Genomic DNA, 19,232 nt, shown 5'->3' with positions numbered 1-19,232 from the left:
AAGTGTGCTCATATCTAGTCTTGCCCTCATGTATTTCTGCATCCAAACAAGGAGTATGAACTGTGGCGGGGGGGGGGGTGATCTAGTTTGTAGCACCCTGATTATATCTATGTCCATTTTAGGGATACAAGAGCCAATGAAATATGGTCCTATTTTTACAGTCTAGGAGAGACAGACGTGTACAGTAGTCAGAAAGAAGGCAGGCTGTGCTCTGAAGACACGGAGACCTCATAATAGCTTTCAACTAAAAGAAATCAGAAAAGGTGGTGGGAGGAAAAATAATGTGTGCACATATATATATATATATATATACATATCTGTGAAAATATAATGAAGACTTGTGTTTCTTATGCTAAAATAATTGTTTTTAATCAGAAGAGGTTTGGCATGCCTTGGAGGAGGGGCAGGACCTAACAGCACAGGAAGGAAACACATCCCAAGTCAAGGAACACCACAAGCAGAGATGAGGAAGAGGATGTGATTAAAGTGTGACATGAGAGAGGCCTAGAGAGAGGTGAGGCAGCAAACGGCCATAGGAAACCTTTCATGTACTAAATGGCTAAGCCTTGTCTCTTAACAGAGAAGTGAGCATTCGGGTTACAAGCATTTGCTTCTGAAGGCTTCCCCTTATCTTCCCTTGAATCCTGGACTAGTAAACCAAACTATAAGGGTTTGCCATATCTCAACTTGTTATCAGTGTACACACACACACACACACACACACACACCTGCGGTCTGATACATCCAAGCCAAATTGGTGTGTCTTGATTTTTCTCACATCTGCCTTGCTCACCTTTTGCTGCTGGAGCCAGTCACCTGTCAGTCAAGTTTGACTCCCTTCATTCTCTCACGTCTCACAGTCATGAGCAAATTCTAATAGCTGTAATATAAAAACACATCCAGAATTCAGCCTCTTGGCACCACCATTTCCACGGCAACCTCATATACTAGATGATCTTTTACATACTGGATTATTGAAAGACCCTTATCACCAAGTACAGTCCAACCCAGGAGTCAGGGTGACCTTGAAAATTGTAAGCTTGGACAGTCTTCTACGGAAAGCCTCTAAATAGTTTCCCTCTCGCTGGGAATAAAAGCCAGAATCTTTCCCTTGACCTGAGCTCTGTGTTCTCCTCTGCTGCCTGCTCCCTCTGCACTAGCACCAGCGTGCTGGCCTCTTTGCTGTCCCTCACACACAAAGAACACTTGACCTCCAGACACTACACTGGTGGTTTTCTTGGCCTGATTTGTTTCTCTCCACGTACCCTCATGACTTGCCTGTAGCTCTCCTCGGGTCTTAACTCATCTCCTGGTCACCAACGCTACGTCTGATGTCCTTCTTAAGAACAGCAACCCGTGTCTCTTATCATTTTGTTGCCTGATTTATGCCTTATTTCTTTGCTTGATCACAAAGCGACTTCCTTCTACCAAGACTACTGTCCCACGACAGTAAAGACTTGGTCTGTTTTACTCACAGATGACTCCTGATGGCTGGAGAGGTAGCAAGTATGGAGTACACGCTGTGCTTTTTAATTTTTGTCATCACTACCATCATCATCATTCAATGTCTAGATTAACTAGATGAGTTCTCCAGTTAGCACTCCCCACCAAAGACTACTAGAGAGGTGCTTATTATAATGGTCCAAGACAACACTGAGGGGGTCCAGAGCAAGGTCAGATCCTAGACAAACACACTCTTGTGTTACAAGAATGTGTGGCAGGTGATGTCTTCAAGTCACAGAGTCCCCAGATTAAAAGGGCCAGCGCTTTAATGGAGCTCCATCTTGGTAGCAAGCACAGACACAAAGGCTGTAAGGATGGTTAGATCAATAATCCAACAATGACATCAAGGGCCAGGTTTCTCTTCCATCTTTCCAGTTCACATGTGAAGCTAGCTTCACAAAGATCATAGAGCAGATTTCTTCTTATGTACCATTGGCAGAGCTGGACCCCATGCCCATTTCTAGTCAGGACCTTGCAGGAGGAGTAGAGCCAGAGCCTTGGGTACCTAAATAAAATTGTTTTGCTTGGGTTTGCGTTTTTGTTTTGTTTTGTAAGGGAAAGGGGAAAGTGGTGCTCTTGTCTATTGTGGGAAGCTGAATAAGAGTCCTGAAAGGTGTGACTAGATAAAAGAGTATGCACTGCTCTTCCACAAGACAGAGTTGAGCCCCTGGCATCCACATCAGGTAGTTCACCGTCTCCTATAACTCGTACTCCACAGGGGTCCATGGAGATCTGATGTCTCCTGCCTCTGTGGACAGACACACACATATGCAAATAATTAAAAGTAATAAACTTGCCATGATAGCCCACACCTTAAATTCAGGAGGAAGAAGCAGGTAGATCTCCGTGAGTTCAAGGCCAGATTGGTCTACATAGACAACTCAGGCCAGCCAGGGCTGCACAGTGAGACAGACAAACAGATAAAATAGTATTTTTTTAATCCTGAGATGTGCAAATCTTTTTTTAAAGATTTATTTATTTATTTTATGTATGTGAGTGCTCTGTAGCTGTACAGATGGTTGTGAAGCTTCATGTGGTTGTTGGGAATTGAATTTTTAGGACCTCTGCTCACTCTGGTCAGCCCCACTCTCTCTGGCCAACTCTGCTCGCTCAGGCCCAAATTATTTATTATTATTATACATAGGTACACTGTAGCTGGCTTCAGACACACCAGAAGAGGGTGTCAGATCTCATTACAGGTGGTTGTGAGCCACCATGTAGTTGCTGGGATTTGAACTCAGGATCTTCAGAAGAGCAGTCAGTGTTCTTACCCACTCAGCCATCTCGCCAGCCTGAGATGTGCAACTCTTACTTCCTGGAAACTTACAAATGTGATCTTAGATGGCAAACATAAATCTACAGAAATGTCTAAATTAATGATAATACATTAATGATGTGCTTGGTAGAAAGCTTGCCCAGAATGTGAACGGCCCTGGGCTTAATCTTAATACCACATAAAACCTTGCATAGTGCCACCAGCCTGTCATCCCAGCCCTTGGGAGATGGAAGCAGGAAAATCAGAAACTCAAAATAATCGTGAGCTTCACAGCAAGTTTGAGTCAACTGTGCTACATGAAACTCTCCCTCAAAATAAGGAATTAGTGATGAAAGATTGTCTTGAATTAGCCAGTTGAATCTAGGTAATAAAAAATTAGGCCGGGGCCTAACAAACACAGAAGTGGATGCTCACAGTCAACTATTGGATGGATCACAGGGCCCCCAATAGAGGAGCTAGAGAAAGTATCCAAGGAGCTAAAGAGATCTGCAACCCAGTAGGTGCAACATTATGAACTAACCAGTACCCCGGAGCTCTTGACTCTAGCTGCATATGTATCATAAGATGGCCTAGTCGGCCATCACTGGAAAGAGAGGCCCATTGGACAGGCAAACTTTATATGCCCCAGTACAGGGGAACGCCAGGGCCAAAAAATGGGAATGGGTGGGTAGGGGAGTGGGGGGGGGGAGGGTGTGGTAGACTTTTGGGATAGCATTGGAAATGTAATTGAGGAAAATACGTATTAAAAAAAATAAGAGAAAAAAAAAGAATAAAAAAAATTTTGTATTTTAAGGGGTGCTTATAAGGGGAAGGTAAACGGAGATTTGATAAAGAAGAAGACAATAGAGTCAGAAAGCAGGGACTGGAGCTACAGTCCAAATGCCCACTGCTGGTGAATAAGGCAGGTAACAAACTCTCCTGAGGCCTCTAGCAAGACCCTCCCCAGCAATACTTTGATTCCAGCTCCCCATGCCCCATGATTGGAACTGTGAGATAACAAATGTGTGCTTTGAAGTTACAAAGTTTATGGTCACTTGTTCCCCAGCGAATAGGAACTGTATAGCTACAATGTCTCACAGAGCTGAAGAGAGCCCTGCACTTCCCAGCATCCCTTTACTCTTAAGGTTCCAGAAAGCAAAGCAGGGGCAGGGATGGCTTTTTTAAAATCAGGATATGCATGTATGAACTTATCAAATCATTTTAGAAGTCCTTGCAGCCCCCACCCAACTAGAAATGCTTGGTTTCTCCCCCAGCACAGCACCAGGAGACAAGGCAGAGATACTCCACTCTACTCCATGGGTTGTCTTTGTAACAGCTGCTTTAGGAAATACTATTTTCAGCCCTGACATAGAGAAATCATCTTGGTTTTTCTTTCTTTCTTTTTTTTTTAAGAGCATTAACTTTCTTTCTTTCCTCCAATGGGAATAGGAGAAAGAGAAAACTTCATGCCCTCGAGTCAAAATAATTACCTTCAGGACTTAAAGACTGCATCCCCGCTGCTTACTCTGGTCTGATCAAAGCCGGTCATGAATTAAGAATAAACCACAGCCCTCTATTCACTATTTCTTTAAATAATCTTTCTGCCTCTCTTCTTGGAAGAAGAAAAATAACATTAAAGCAAAGACTGGTTCTAACTGTAATGATAATGTTTCACGTTTATATTCTCAGAGAGCGTTGTTAGTATCATTAGACAGTTAATGCATGTGATTCTCTCTTGCCAATGCAGGTCAATACTGTTATTCTCTCCTAGGCAACAGGGATCCAGGTGCAGCAAGATGCAGCAATAGTTACGGAGCCAAAGCTGAAAGCAGGGTAGATAGATGGATGGATGGAATCTAAGATCCTTCCACACATATATGTAGAACCAGGATAGACCAATGCCCTGTGCAAAAGACTAGCAATGTTTATTGATTAGTAACAGAATTCAGATGGAGTGCTCTGGTACTTAATTCAAGATAATATTGTGACTGATAAACAGGCACAGAAGTCAATGGGAGAGCAGAACTCTGGTCTGTACCACGGTGACTGCAAGTGCTTTGGGGACAGGAGAGGAGTCATGTCTATGCAGAGCCTTGTGGGAATTTAGAGGTGGAGAAGGGTGGTTTCTTTCCAGAATTCACACCGACCTGGGCTCTCATAGACTGGAAATGTACTCTAGAATGCACAATCAGAGCACATATGTGGTCTACCTAAAGACAGACTATAACTATGCTATGCTCAGCAGAGCAGAGCATAATAGGTAGTGGCAAATTGGGCCTCTGGGCTTCTCTGGTACTGTGACTGACCTGAATTTCAGAACGTTCTAGGCACTACTACAAGCCTATGACCCAGCCTGGATCCCTGCTGTCCATAAACAACACTGCCAAGCACTTGTTAGCCTTAGAGTATCTTATTTACTGAACTGGGTGAATCCATTTAAGCAGTCCAGTGACTCAATTTGGGCCAACCTGTGATTTCAGTGACATTTCTCAGAAAGATAGACACAAGTTAATTCAGTAGTCCAGACGTTGGGATTCAGGGACCTCTGAAAAGTCTCCTACCTCCTAAAGCAGGGGAGAAGGGTTCGGGGAATCAACAAGATTCTAAGAAGGTGTTGTTTTACTAAGTGAAGGTGCTTGAGGACAGAAAAAGGCAAGCTTCTGTCTGAGGTCACTCCCTAGTTCTTTAAAAAGAAGGCATACATTTACACAATGGAGTACTACTCAGCTATTAAAAAGAATGAATTTATGAAATTCCTAGCCAAATGGATGGACCTGGAGGGCATCATCCTGAGTGAGGTAACACATTCACAAAGGAACTCACACAATATGTACTCACTGATAAGTGGATATTAGCCCTAAACCTAGGATACCCAAGATATAAGATACAATTTGCTAAACACATGAAACTCAAGAAGAATGAAGACTGAAGTGTGGACACTATGCCCCTCCTTAGAATTGGGAACAAAACACCCATGAAAGGAGTTACAGAGACAAAGTTTGGAGCTGAGATGAAAGGATGGACCATCTAGAGACTGCCATATCCAGGGATCCACCCCATAATCAGCTTCCAAACGCTGACACCATTGCATACACTAGCAAGATTTTATCGAAAGGACCCAGATGTAGCTGTCTCTTGTGAGACTATGCCGGGGCCTAGCAAACACTTAAGTGGATGCTCACAGTCAGCTAGTGGATGGATCACAGGGCTTCCAATGGAGGAGCTAGAGAAATTACCCAAGGAGCTAAAGGGACCTGCAACCCTATAGATGGAACAACATTATGAACTAACCAGTACCCCGGAGCTCTTGACTCTAGCTACATATGTATCAAAAGATGGCCTAGTCGGCCATCACTGGAAAGAGAGGCCCATTGAACACGCAAACTGTATATGCCCCAGTACAGGGGAACGCCAGGGCCAAAAAAAATGGGAATGGGTGGGTAGGGAAGGTGGGGGGGGGGTATGGAGGACTTTTGGGATAGCATTGGAAATGTAATTGAGGAAAATATGTAATAAAAAATATTTTTTAAAAAAAGGCATTCAAATAGCAAGACCTGATCTCAGAATTCTAACAGAGTGTGCTCAGCTCTACATAAAAGTCACATCCTGCTCTTACTCTTATGCTATTACTGCAGAGAGTGAACCCTTTGATACATTCTGACGTCACCAGCAGGCCTGCACGTGTGACTTCTGGACCACGTGATTCCTACCGTCTCACCAGCAATCCGTGCACCACATCCTGCCCTCCATCTAGCCTGCATGCACAGATTCAGGGAAAGCTATGTGACACGCCTGCTCTGCTCCTTGAAGTCACACTGACTGTGTCTGAGGGAACATTCCACCCATCTCCCTCTCTGCTCATTCACTCACACTCACTCACTCACTCACTCATTCACTCAGCACTGAGAAGTACCTGCTCAGTACCAGAGACTCTACCAGAAAATGGAAGCACAAGGATTTCAGAAGCAAGCCCCACTGACGTACCAAGTATTAAACAAAGAACCAAGTTTCCGGAAGACATGCAAATGATAGTGACAGCATCACTGGAAAGGGAGTGAGCATGGGGGCCGAGGGGGATGTCTGGGGGTGGGTAAGGGAAGGCTGGAACAGTGTGCACAGGGCCCCTACCGAAATGCTCATCTTTCATTGTACATCCCCTGGTAGCGATGCTGACAGCCGGCATATCTTGGGATAAGGCAGACAATGCTCCATCCCACTGTTCTAATTCTGGAACTGCTATGCCACCTCATTAATATGAGAAAATGTGTTAAAAAGCTGCTGATAAACAGCTGCACAGAGGCAGAAATAGTGACTCCCGTCACATTCGCAAGCTTTATTGGATCTCCAACATGGCATAAGAGGCGAAGCTTAGCCTGCATGTATAAACGGAGTAATTTGCTGTAATGTTCCAGTTTATTGGTAGACATTTTGCCATATCATGTCTCCCCAAACACAGTTTAAGGACACTTCTGATTTACACATTTCTGTAAACTGCCTCCTTCTTAGAACCGTCATGCCGACTGGCACAATGATACTAACATTCCAATCTCTCAATAAAACAGAAGACTGACTAGCTTGCATGCATCCTGCAAGCTCTAATAACTAAACTTCTCCTCGTTCAAAGGATATTTGATTAAGAAATTAGCTAGGAGTTGTGTATAAATCACAGCAAGTTGACTGAAGCGACGGGAAGGGACACTGACTTACGCAAGGGGAGTTAAGTCTTATCCTAACCCAAGGCCAGACCTGGAGTTACAAAAGAGGTTTGTACAGGATGCTGCAGCCAGGTCAAGGATTCAGACCTGGCAGGCACAGGTCCCCAATCACAAAAGCAAACGTCCCAATTTCCCTTACCTGGGGATGTTCTGCTGTGCAGTTCTCCAGCTACACGAGGGAAAGTCCCATGGAAGCTGAATTCTAATGACCTCCCTTCTCCTCAGTCTCCCTCCTTTCTGATGACAGATTGATGGCCTCCTCAGGTGCCTCCTAGGTGCGATCCACGACAGGAGACAGCAACATTGAACTCACAGAATTGATTTCCACTGGGTCCCTGTTTAGGACGGGCCCGTGGAGGTGATTTTCATTACTGACCCCCCCTTGACCCCTCCCCCCTGAGGAATTATAGCCCATCGGAGAGCCTTCTCTGCTAGATAAATATTAAACTGTTTTCTGTTTGGCACCAGGTGGCAGCTGCTCCCTTCCTTCTGGGTTGAGGATTATGTATTTGTGTAATTTTTATATTATGTTTGTTTTGTTGGCAGATGGCTTATTATTGGGGTTGCATGGGAAGAAGAGAAGGTGTAACTCCAGGGGCACGTTCTGCTAAATTAGAGGCAGGTAGGGCAGAAAAGTGGGGATTCTTTTTAACAAATAAAATCCAAAACTGTATAATTTAACTAAATGTGAAGAGCTTTAGAGCCTACAATTATCCAAACAATGCTTTGAAAGGGTGGCTTAGAGACACGTGTTTCCTTGTAGACACATTCAGGCGAGTCTCCTGTGGATAGTCTTCCTTGGGCCTAAGACCACGGTTCTGATCTCACCCTGTCCCCTAGAAGAATGGCCAAACAAACTCTGGACATGGGTCTCCGTCTACTGAAAATGTGACCATTTCCAGGCAGCACCAGGGTATGGGGTCTTGGAACTGCCAATATAGCATCAAGTTAGAGCCCTTGGTATAAAATTTGACCTAATTAAGACGCTACGGGCAAAGCATTCCAATAGCAATTACACGGGTTGTAAATGGGTAAAGTACCTTTTAAAACCAAGAAATGCTTCTGCCAGAAATAAGTGCCCTGGAGGGTCAAATGAGGAGCTGTAAGCGCAGGACATTGTTTGCCTTGACCTTAAAGGGGACACTTCCATCACCTGCCATGGAAGCTGTCAGCTGGGGACAAAAAAGAAAAAGAAAAAAAAAACCTGCCCAGGGCACCCACATCCTAAGACCACTCTCGTTCAAGGACTATTCCTGAGAAACTGCAGCAGCCCTTGAGTCTGTGGTCCTGGCCTCTTACAATACCACTCTTTGTTTGTTCTTGTATCTTGTGGCAGACTTGATTCATCTTCCAAAGATTCAAAGAAGAGTGAAAACATAGTCACAGGAGCATCCCACAAGATCACCTCCAGACTAGACAGAAGTTGTAGCTGTTTTCTTACAAACATTCATAAGGTTCTAGTTGGGGGAAAACATTCATTTTTTTTCTTTTTTTTTTTTAATTAGATATTTTCTTCATTTACATTTCCAATGCTATCCCAAAAGTCTCCCATGCCCTCCCCCCCACACTCCCCTACCAACTCACTCCCACTTCTTGGCCCTGGCGTTCCCCTGTACTGAGGCATATAAAGTTTGCAAGACCAATGGGCCTTTCTTTCCAATGATGGCTGACTAGGCCATCTTCTGATACATATGCAGCTAGAGACATGAGCTCCGGAATACTGGTTAGTTCATATTGTTGTTCCACCTATAGGGTTGCAGACCCCTTTAGCTCCTTGGGTACTTTCTCTAGCTCCTCCATTGGGTGCCCTGTGATCCATCCAATAGCTGACTGTGAGCATCCTCTTCTGTGTTTGCTAGGCCCCAGCATAGCCTCACAAAAGACAGCTATATCAGGGTCCTTTCAGCAAAATCTTGCTAGTGTATGCAATAGTGTCAGCGTTTGGAGGCTGATTATGGGATGGATCCCCGGGTTCCAACTGGTAAGAAGGACACATGCTCCACTATGTTCATAGCAGCCTTATTTATAATAGCCAAAAGCTGGAAAGAACCCAGATGCTCCTCAACAGAGAAATGGATACAGAAAATGTGGTGCATTTGCACAATGGAGTACTAGTCAGCTATTAAAAAGAAGGAATTTATGAAATTTCTAGGCAAATGGATGGACCTGGAGGGCATCATCCTGAGTGAGGTAACCCAATCACAAAAGAACTCACATGATATGTACTCAATGATAAGTGGATATTAGCCCAGAAACTTAGAATACCCAAGATACAAGATACAATTTGCAAAACACATGAAACTCAAGAAGAACAAAGACCAAAGTGTGGACACTTTGCCCCTTCTTAGAATTGGGAACAAAACACCCATGGAAGGAGTTACACAGACAAAGATTGGAGCTGAGAAGAAAGGATGGACCATCTAGAGACTGCCAAAACATTCATTCTTGACTCTCTTGAGTACTTGAGGTGGTAGTAGGTACAGGAACTGTCCAAGGTGCTGCATTTGTCATATGCCCTTGCCCTTGAGAAGTCCCAAGTGGAAAATCCACGTAAACACTTTAGATAATGAGCAACATCCTTCATCAGCCAAAGAGAAAGAAGGGTGTAGAGAATCACTTCACTCGAGACAGAGCAAAACTGAGATCAATGGTCCTGCTTGGATATACAGAACAGATACGTGTACCTCAAAACAGGAGGGAAGGTATGGGCTGTGCTGGCAGGCTGCATGAGCTGACTCCTAAGTCTTCCGGTCACTGTGTGATCTTGGCGAAGATCCTGAAGCTCTCTGATCCTGTGCCTCTAGCTCCTAGTCTACAAAGTGAAGCTCCAACACTGAGCTGTCTTTAGGACCAAGGAAGAGGCATCTATGGAGCCCCAAGCATATGCCTGCCCAGCTCCACTGCTAGCTGCGACATGTTGGGCAAATTATGTAAACTACATGCCCTAGCTTCTTCAAAATACTCACCTTATCCCATCCTTAAGAGAATTTAATGAACAGACACATGTAAATAAAAAAAGTCCAGTGTAATACCCAGCAGTGTAGTGTGATATCTTAGTTATTAATATTGATGTTTTATTAGCACAAATATCCCCCTCAGTAGCACAGTAAGACAATCCAAATTATGTTCTCACATTCACAGGGAAAAGCTATCTGTTAGGAAATCAAAACCTTAATTAAGAAGATTTAGGAAAATTGATTAACGTCTCCAGGCCATGGGGTTTTTATCATCAATAAAATTGCATCTTCCAGAACCTTCCTGATAAACTCACGACTGACAGGTAGAGTCAGGAGTGCCCATGACACACAATCCCTGGAGCAACACGCCTTGATTGGAACCTGGTCACTTAGTCTCCAGTTTGACTGTGAGTTCTGTAAAAAGCTAGGTTTATTTCTCAGCTATGTGTCTGCTAAGGTGTCCCATTATATGCTCATTGAATATAAAAAGTCCAAGTATTTTTCTGAGATTCAATTAACTCTCCAAATCTGGAAGTCCTTCCTCGGGACTAGAAAGTCAACTTCTGGAAAGAGCTGAAACTGGAATGCAAGCAATGCTTTCTTTTAGAGACCTAATGTCAATTACCTTCACGTTCCAAGCCATTCCAGTGCACTTAGATATTAATTGGATTTGAATGACACAAGAAAACGTGTCTAGGTTCCAGCTTAGGTTCTCCATTTCGGTATGTTATCATGATAACTCTCACTGTCATTATATTGGAGTCTTACGGGTAGGTTGGTGTTCTTATTCAAGTTTGGAAGTGTAGTGAGAGAGCTTAGGACCAATAATGTTCCAATTGCTCTCATATTTATTCAAATATCTTAAAAAGTAGGAATGAAATCCTGAGACACCAAACTCAAATTATTTCCACTCTAGGACAATGATGTTTTCTTGTGACCCAAAGTCTTGATTGTAGGAAACAAAGAAAATGCAAACAGTCGTGATTGTCTCTTACATGCAAAAAAACGGTTCCTAAAACCCACAGATGGGTTTTAAAAGCCAAGGCCTTTAATATTCAAAAAAGCAGTTTGAAAAACATGAAAAATTAACTAATATTTGTTGGCCAGAATTAGAATCCTTGACACAGGAATTGATACATCCTATTCTGGTGAGATAATTGCTATGGTGTAGATGTGATTTGAGGATGTCCCGCAGGAGTTCATTCATGAGCTTCGTCTTCAGCGTGGTAAGACAGGAAGTGATGGAATCATTAGTAGGATTAGTTATGTCATTGTGGGCGCTGCCTTCAGAAGAGATTAAAGTAGTTTGCATGGGACTTGGTTAGTTTCCACAAGAAGTAAGAGATGTAGATAGAAAGATGATAGATAGATAGATAGATAGATAGATAGATAGATAGATAGATAGATAGATAGATAGATAGATAGATAGATAGATAGGAGCCAAGTGTGTATGGGTCTGCGTTTTTTCACCTCCCCACTGGGGTGCCATGGGATGCCAACATGCCGCTCCAGGGAGGTAAAACATAGTCTAAGATAAGGGGCCCCAGCCCATGTTTCTCCAGGTGAGAAACGGCGCAGGCTGAGATGGAGGTTGTAGGATGGGGCTGTGGTTCTCAATCTCCTGGGCACCCAGACACCACTGGGAACCACAAAGACTTGAGAACAGAGACTTCCACCCTCCTGTGTTCTCAGATGCCACTGGGGACCATGAAGAGTTGGGAATAGGCCCTGGGCTTGCAATGAGCTGAGGGTGGGGGCGGGGGGGTCCAGCTTAGCTCAGGGTGAGTGCCAGGAGTGTGGAGGAGCCTTCTGCCAGAGACTTTAGCCATGGCTCTGTATGATGAAGGCATCCCCTGTGGGCAGTTCTTGATAAAGGAGACAGTCCTTGCTTGTTCAAACTGCTTCATTCATGGTGGATGAGGATGCAGACAACTTATTCAGGGTGAACCAGAAATTTAATACCTTTTACAGGAAAGGATGCCCAGGAAAGAAGCTCATTGGCTAATCACTTGGGCTTATCTAGGTACCACATTAGCGTGGAGATCTCGAAGTTCTATGCTACGTGACTGGTTATCATGGTCTTCTTAGTGAGGTGTAGTGGTCACATGCTCCAGGACAGAAATCTGGTGGGGAGCTAGTCCAAACTCCTGCCATTCTCGATTAGGAGTTTTATTGGGATTCTGAACTTTGCTGTTACCTTACCAGTTCTTCTGTCTGGTGGCACGGTCCACTGCCCCACAGGTGTGGAGGCCAGATAATATTGAATTGAAATCGAGCCTGAACAACATAGCAAATTCAAGAACAACTGGACTAAATAATGAGATCCTGCCTCAAGCATAAATACATGCATGAAATAAAATAAGTTTTATTAAGAATACTTGTAAGAGTAATGCTGGCCCCTCTTCCAGCTGCGATGCCATTTCTCACCATGTCCTCCCTCCATAGGCCATGCGCTATAGCCCAAACCCATCTGCCACCCAGTGATCAAAGATGGCCCTTGTTAGAGGCCACCTGACCTTCTCTTGTCTCTCTGTGTTATCCATCTTCAGTTAGTTTATTACAGAAATAGAAAACAAAGAAATATAGGCATCTCCATAATAGCAGACACTTGGAAGATGATTCAGATAGAGGCTAATGTATCTTAAGAGTGAAACTTAATTAAAAAGATGGTGCCCACAAATCTGCATAGACCTAAAACTCACTGCTAATATTAGCTCCATCCCTGAAGAAGAACTCTACAGCAGAACTCATGACCTCTAAATTCGGTGTAGGACAGAGGGAAACAAGAACAGAGTCCATGATAGCAGCTTAGCAAGTCTGTATCAGGTTGTCAAAGCTATCTGCACTGAGAAAACCATGGAATGCTTGACACATCATGGGTCTAACTTCATTGACAACATCACCAAATTTGATGAATATGTGGGTAATGTGGATTCCCCCAGAGGCAACAGACTCCTATCACACTACCTGGACTCTAATTCCAGCTCCACCCTTACCCGCAGCATCAACTTAGACATGATGGTACCCTCAGCTTTTGATTCTCCATATCTTGTACAATAGCCTCAATAAATGTTAGTGTATTTATTGTTGAAATTCAGAATACCTGACCACCATAGACTCCACCAAAAGAGGCCAAGAATCTTGGAGTCCTTGGAGTTTGATCCTCACCACTGTGAAGAAAATCTCATTTTGTAAGATTTCCTTTCACAAGCAGGAGTGTGATCTATGGCCATTTAGCATGTAACAGAGTTCCCGGCACAAGTGAATGTCTGTTTCCTGTCTCCACTGGGGATATGTTAGTTACTTCTCTCATTGTTGTGACCAAAGATCTGACAAGACTTGACCTAAGGAAAGAAGGACTCATTTGGGCTTCCAGTTTGCAGAAGAACACAGTCAGTCATGGTGAGGAAGGCACGACAGCTTGAGCACAAGGCAACTTTCTGGACTCATTGAGTCTGCAGTCAGGAGGACGAGAACAGACAGGACATGGGGTGGGGTTATAAAACCTCTAGGCTTTCCCTGCAGTGGTCCACTTCCTCCAGCAAAGATCCACCTATTAAAGATCCTGCAACCTTCCAGAACAGCACCGCCAGCTAGGGGTCAAATGTCCAAGCACACAAACCCATGGGGGACATTCATACTCAAAGCTCAATGAAACCTGAATGGAGGCTATGGAATCCCCCTTAAGGTTCTTTATAAATGGCACAGGCACTGTCTACAATGGGCAGAAGCCAGGAAAGCATCTCATGTTAAAGCAACAAACAGATTTCACAGGTCAATAAAGTTGACTTAAACTCCCGTTATCTTGATCCAAAGAAGTGCTGTTACCTGGAGAAGGGAATGGCTAGAAAGGAAGAAAGTGTGGGAAGCAGATTCTTCCACTTAGTGGGACTGTGATGAAAACATCCTAACGTGCTATTAATCTTCATTCAAAATAACGTTCACTCTCATTAAGAAGCCATTTGTGAAGGACCTGAGTGAGTGATGGCCAGGTATAAGTGCATCATGAGCATGGGTGAGCATTGAGGGCATGCTTAGGGGCAAGCTCAGTCAAGCACCTACAGCCTGCTGCTATTGCCTCAGACTCGTGCTGCTGCTTGGGCAGGGTCCAACTGAAGACAAAAGGCAGATGAGGTAGAAAATGACTTCCCTGGCTCTCTCGGGGTAGAAGGGTTAGAAAACATTCTAAGAATAGTGAGAACCAAATCTCATTGTTCTCGTTCCTTTTCAAGTAAGAACGGGTATTTGCACATCCCCTCGAGGTAGAAAACACTCTGATTTTGGTCGTGTTTTTTGCCCCTCTTTTTTTGGTTGATCAGAATAGAAACCCTCTCCTTCCAAAGCAAAGCTATCTTAGAGAAATAAGATTCTAACAGAGGCTTTGGTCCTGGTCAGTCTGAAGCCTGCATGGCATTAGAAGGGGTGCATATGCCGGTAACAGAGGTGGCAGGCTCCTTCACAGCTCAGAGCCACATAAGAGGATTCAACAGAGGGGTAGAAGGATGGCAAGATGTGATAAAGACACATAAATGGAAAGTAATAGTTTGTTCTCTTTCAAATTACTAAACATTAAGTTTAAATGTTTTCACATAAGTATTAAATTGTGTATGTGTGTGTGTGTGTGTGTGTGTTTGTGTGTGTGTGTGTGTGTGTGTGTGTGTGAATGAATCTCAAATTTGCACTTATGACTCAGTTTCACAAGGAAATCATGGCTTTATTTTCCTTCACTAATTTATCCTCCCTCTGAGCTTGTACCCCACTGAGGAACAGGGGAAAAACCAAACCTGCCAGTTAATGCTGTCTCAAGCGCCTCCTTTTAAATGGTGTCTTTTGGCCATTGTTTTGTTTAAACATAGAACTCTATTTGTAGTCCCTCTCCTCAGATGGCCCTGGGGTGATGGGAAAGAAGGTCTGTGACCCAGGCTCTCTTGTGTTTTTCTCTGTTCCTGTCTAAACCTGACCTATGGTCTTTTGAATACTACTGGTCCCCTCTGGCCTTTTTGGGACATGGTGCAATTATTTCCTTCTAGATTATTCCCTTCTGCATGGAGCTCTACCTCCCATTACAGACCTGGCCATCCCCAGGATCAAGCCACTATGGCCCCAACACACTGGGCACAAAACCAAGCCAATCTTGCAGGCCCAGGAGGAGCTGTGGAGGAGGAAAAGATCTCCAACACCATCGCTTTCCCATTCCCATGCTACCCTCCTGGCTTGTAAAAGGAGGGGAGAACTATTTTCCTGTTACAGCTGCATTCTGTCTTTCACCACTACTGGTTTCTACCATCTGCAGCTGTTAAATGACTGAGACCTTCAGCAATGCAGCCACTGCCACACATCCAAAGCTGATAAACAATGAAGAACTTTGAGTGACCCCAGTTCTTCAGACCTTTACTGAACCTACCTTTCCTGATCAATGAGCAATGGATTTGCTCTAACCAGGGCTGTACAGACTGATGGACGCAGTCTGACTCTGCCACAGTGAACACTTTCAATCATGAATTAGCCAACATATCATGAACCTCCTCCTCCTCTGCTGCATAAAACATCCTGTCAGTCCCTCCTAGGAAGATACAGTCAGAGCTGTCAGAACTGTGTGTTCTTCTGCTAGGGACTTCTGGAAGCCAGTGCGTGCTCCCTTGAGCACTGTGGTCACTGCCTTTCTGTGAATGCATGAACAGTAAGGACTTGGGCATAGGGGTTTTTGGCCCTCTTCTTCAGTCTACAGGCTGCTCCACTGACCTGCTCTCTTTCGTTGGATAGGCATTCCTTGTGTCGTTGTTCCCGGAGGAACCCTGCCTCTGGCCTAACAAGGTGGCAGATTGGATGCCCAGGGAAACTGGTTTTACAATTAAGACACATCTTTAGAAGTATTTAAAAATTATCATTACCACCAGATACATATATCAAAAGTGACACAAGAAGTCAGGCAGACATAGGCTGAAGTCCAGTGATTTGCTTATTAGCTATACACTAATAGCTTGAAACACAATTCTTAGCACGAGCCATTCATATTTCAAAGGCCTTCATTCTTTTGATTCTAGCACTGTCCCTGTAAGGTAGGTACTATTATCATTGCTATCATTTTATAAAAGGGGGAAATTGGCCTCCAGGACAACCAAGCAACCTTGCCTGTGGTTGTGAGGTGAATTGGGCAAGAGCAGAGAGTGAGTTTGGACAGTGTGGTGCCTAGAATACTCATAGGCATCTACTAGGGTGTTACAGCTAGGTGTCAGCATACCAAGCCTAAGAAACAGCCATCTTATGAAGGACAACTGCACATAGTGGGGGTTTTCCAGGTACCAAACACTTATGGAGATAGTTTCTAATGTCATCTAAGATGAGAAGAATAGGAAACAGAATACGCCACATTCATCCAGCGAACTGACTAGTTGGCTGGGGGAGCTTTTGTCCGTATTTCTTAAATTGAAAAAAAAAAAGAATGATAGCATTAAAGTAGACCTGGGAGTGGGGAAGACCAGTCTTTGATTCTCCATTAACAAAGGGCTCTTTCTAGCGATTCACACCGCATCACACAATGGAACCGTTATTAGAAAGACTTCAGGGAAAAGACCATCAATGTATTTTCTCTCTCTGCAGAAACCAGCCAGAGACAAGCATTTGCTATAAAATTATCTGGATTTAATCGCTATCAACATCAGAACCATAGTACATTAAAGTACAAAACTTTTATGTACAATTACACATACAAAAATGGTCTTTGTGAGGAGCAATTTTAAGCAAATCTGACAAACAGCAAGAATCATTTCTATTTGAGGTTTTGAAAAGGAAAAAAATGGAAATTTCCAAGCCATCTCCCTCCTCCGTGGGGCCCCAGTGACCCTCACAGAGCATCAGTTTGCAACGGCCTGAGGTAGGAAGGCAGGTATTAGCACGATGAGGCATTCATTCCTCCCCTCTTACGGAAAGGATGACGTTTTAGGAAACACTTTCCATTATTTATTATACTGATGTTCCATCCATCTGAATCATTAGGTTCAGTAGTTACCATGGCGATATGATGCCTACAGCAATCTAACTTGATAGCCAGATGTCAGAATGTGAAAAAAATAGGACCCGCTAAGAAAGTGAGAGAAATATAATTAGTCTGAACCACATAGAAAATGTGCACAAAACTAGGACCGGGAGGAAAATTGCTGAAATGTCATTGAAAAGGGAATCACTGAAGGGCAGTGATAATCAAATTCAATGTAAAAACTTCGCTAACAAGAGCCATAAACTGGTCTTTAAGCAAGTCTAAGGAGGGAGTCCGAGTTATTCTGGGATGTTGCTCTGAGCTCCTGCTGCGTAGCCTGGTGGTATCATCTTCCGTTTTCACCATGGGATTCTTGGGGTCCTCACTTTCCTGAGGTTCTCAAGCTTCTACCTCAAGTCTGCTGCCATGACACTCTACCATGGACATTGGCCCCATTCCTCTATCTGATGATATGAGTCCCATCACTCCAAGCTAAGCTGTAGACTGGACCAAGCTATTGTCTGGGGATATCCTGTCCTTTATCTCCAAGCACCCCCTGTGCAGCAGGCTCACAACAAGGGTGTGGATATGATGCGGTGAGGTGGACACTGAGAGGTAGAAAGCAGCAGGAAAGATGTGCTCCAGAAGATGAGCCCAGGATAGGGAGATGAGCCCAGCATGGGCGATGGTCATCCTCATGGATCCAGGATAGATGGTCACTCTCAGCATGGCTGGGTTGGGTAGCGGCGCTGGGCTAGGCGGTTTGGCCGGTTCAGGCTACTAGCAGTGGGAAGCTGGAAAAGAAGAAGAGACACAACACTACAGTACAGCTCCAAACATGGCTCCTCTTGGGGACTAGTGGGATGAGCAAGGGCATCCATTTCAGCTGTAGGTGGCTTCCAATGCTGGATTCTAACAGCCAGCCTTCACCACTGAAAGATGGTGAAAGGAAGTTAGATTTTATAAAGAACAAACGTCAAAGGATACACCTGCAGAGTCATCTTTAGGTCACTGACGATCAGAGACCTAGCTTGCAGGAACCCCCTCACCCCAAGACCACCCCAAGACAAGAGAAGGCACCCACACTAAACCATCAGCACTATCTTGTTTAAGTCTCAGGGTCAATTACAGGTCAAGAGTGATGTCTGGGGGTTGTGATATTTCATAGATAAGTAGGAAGAGAGAGAGAGAGAGCTGTTATAAGCTTCTACAGATGTAGAAACAGAGAGGCTTGGTAATTGCTCAGAAACTTGCATTCAGTGAGTGGGAGATTGGAACCGTATACTGCTCTCCTTAATCTTCAACCCGACCTTCCAGCTCCTCCCTGTAAGGCTGGTCCTTACCTGAGGGACCTGAGATGGATTGTAGAGAGGAACAGCACCTTGCAAGGTAGGCGGAGGAGGCAGGGCACCAGGCTGGGAGTAGAACTCAGAAGAAACACCCTGTGGACACAAACAACAGAGAATCTGATCCATGGCCACTTCCTGGTATGTTAAACCCTTCCACAAGAATCAGTGTTGGCCAACAAAAGGGCTTCTTATAAACCTCGGGTAGGCACCATCAGTGCCAGGATGGGGGATGGCTATACCGAAGCAGAAGCTCTTACACCCAAAGAAAGGAGGAAGGAAAAGTCACAAGAAATGATATCGGATCACAAAAATCACTACCAAACTCTTCAGAAAACCTCAGATACTACAAGAGTACTCCAAACAGGCTTCAAGAAATGGAAACATTTCCCTAGCAATAGTCAGGAAATCCCTAGCTATATAGACAATTTGTGAAGAATTTATGATAGTCCCAGCCAAGTACACATGAGTGAACTCCAC

The 19,232-nt window shown here is 44.1% G+C and overlaps 1 protein-coding gene across 6 annotated transcripts in view; it reads right to left on the bottom strand.

Annotated features, from left to right (window-relative positions):
* Window positions 1-17,050: 17,050 nt before the first annotated feature.
* Sec16b (SEC16 homolog B (S. cerevisiae)) overlaps window positions 17,051-19,232 on the bottom strand; it is a 61,693-nt gene continuing 59,511 nt past the window's right edge. For all 6 annotated transcript variants that reach the window (NR_027641.1, XM_006497049.2, NM_033354.3 and 3 more), the window contains 2 exons: window positions 18,750-18,848; window positions 17,051-18,200 (listed from right to left, as the gene is read on the bottom strand). Coding sequence is in view for 5 of the 6 variants with exons in the window: in XM_006497049.2 (XP_006497112.1) it covers window positions 18,129-18,200; window positions 18,750-18,848 (171 nt within the window). In the remaining variant the exon portion in view is untranslated. The remainder of the gene's footprint in view (window positions 18,201-18,749; window positions 18,849-19,232) is intronic.

This window comes from Mus musculus, chromosome 1 (genome assembly GCF_000001635.26).
Source record: "Mus musculus strain C57BL/6J chromosome 1, GRCm38.p6 C57BL/6J".
Lineage (NCBI taxonomy): Eukaryota > Metazoa > Chordata > Mammalia > Rodentia > Muridae > Mus > Mus musculus.
The sequence above is the reverse complement of the archived record's forward strand: the minus strand, read 5'-3'. Positions and strand labels throughout refer to the sequence as shown.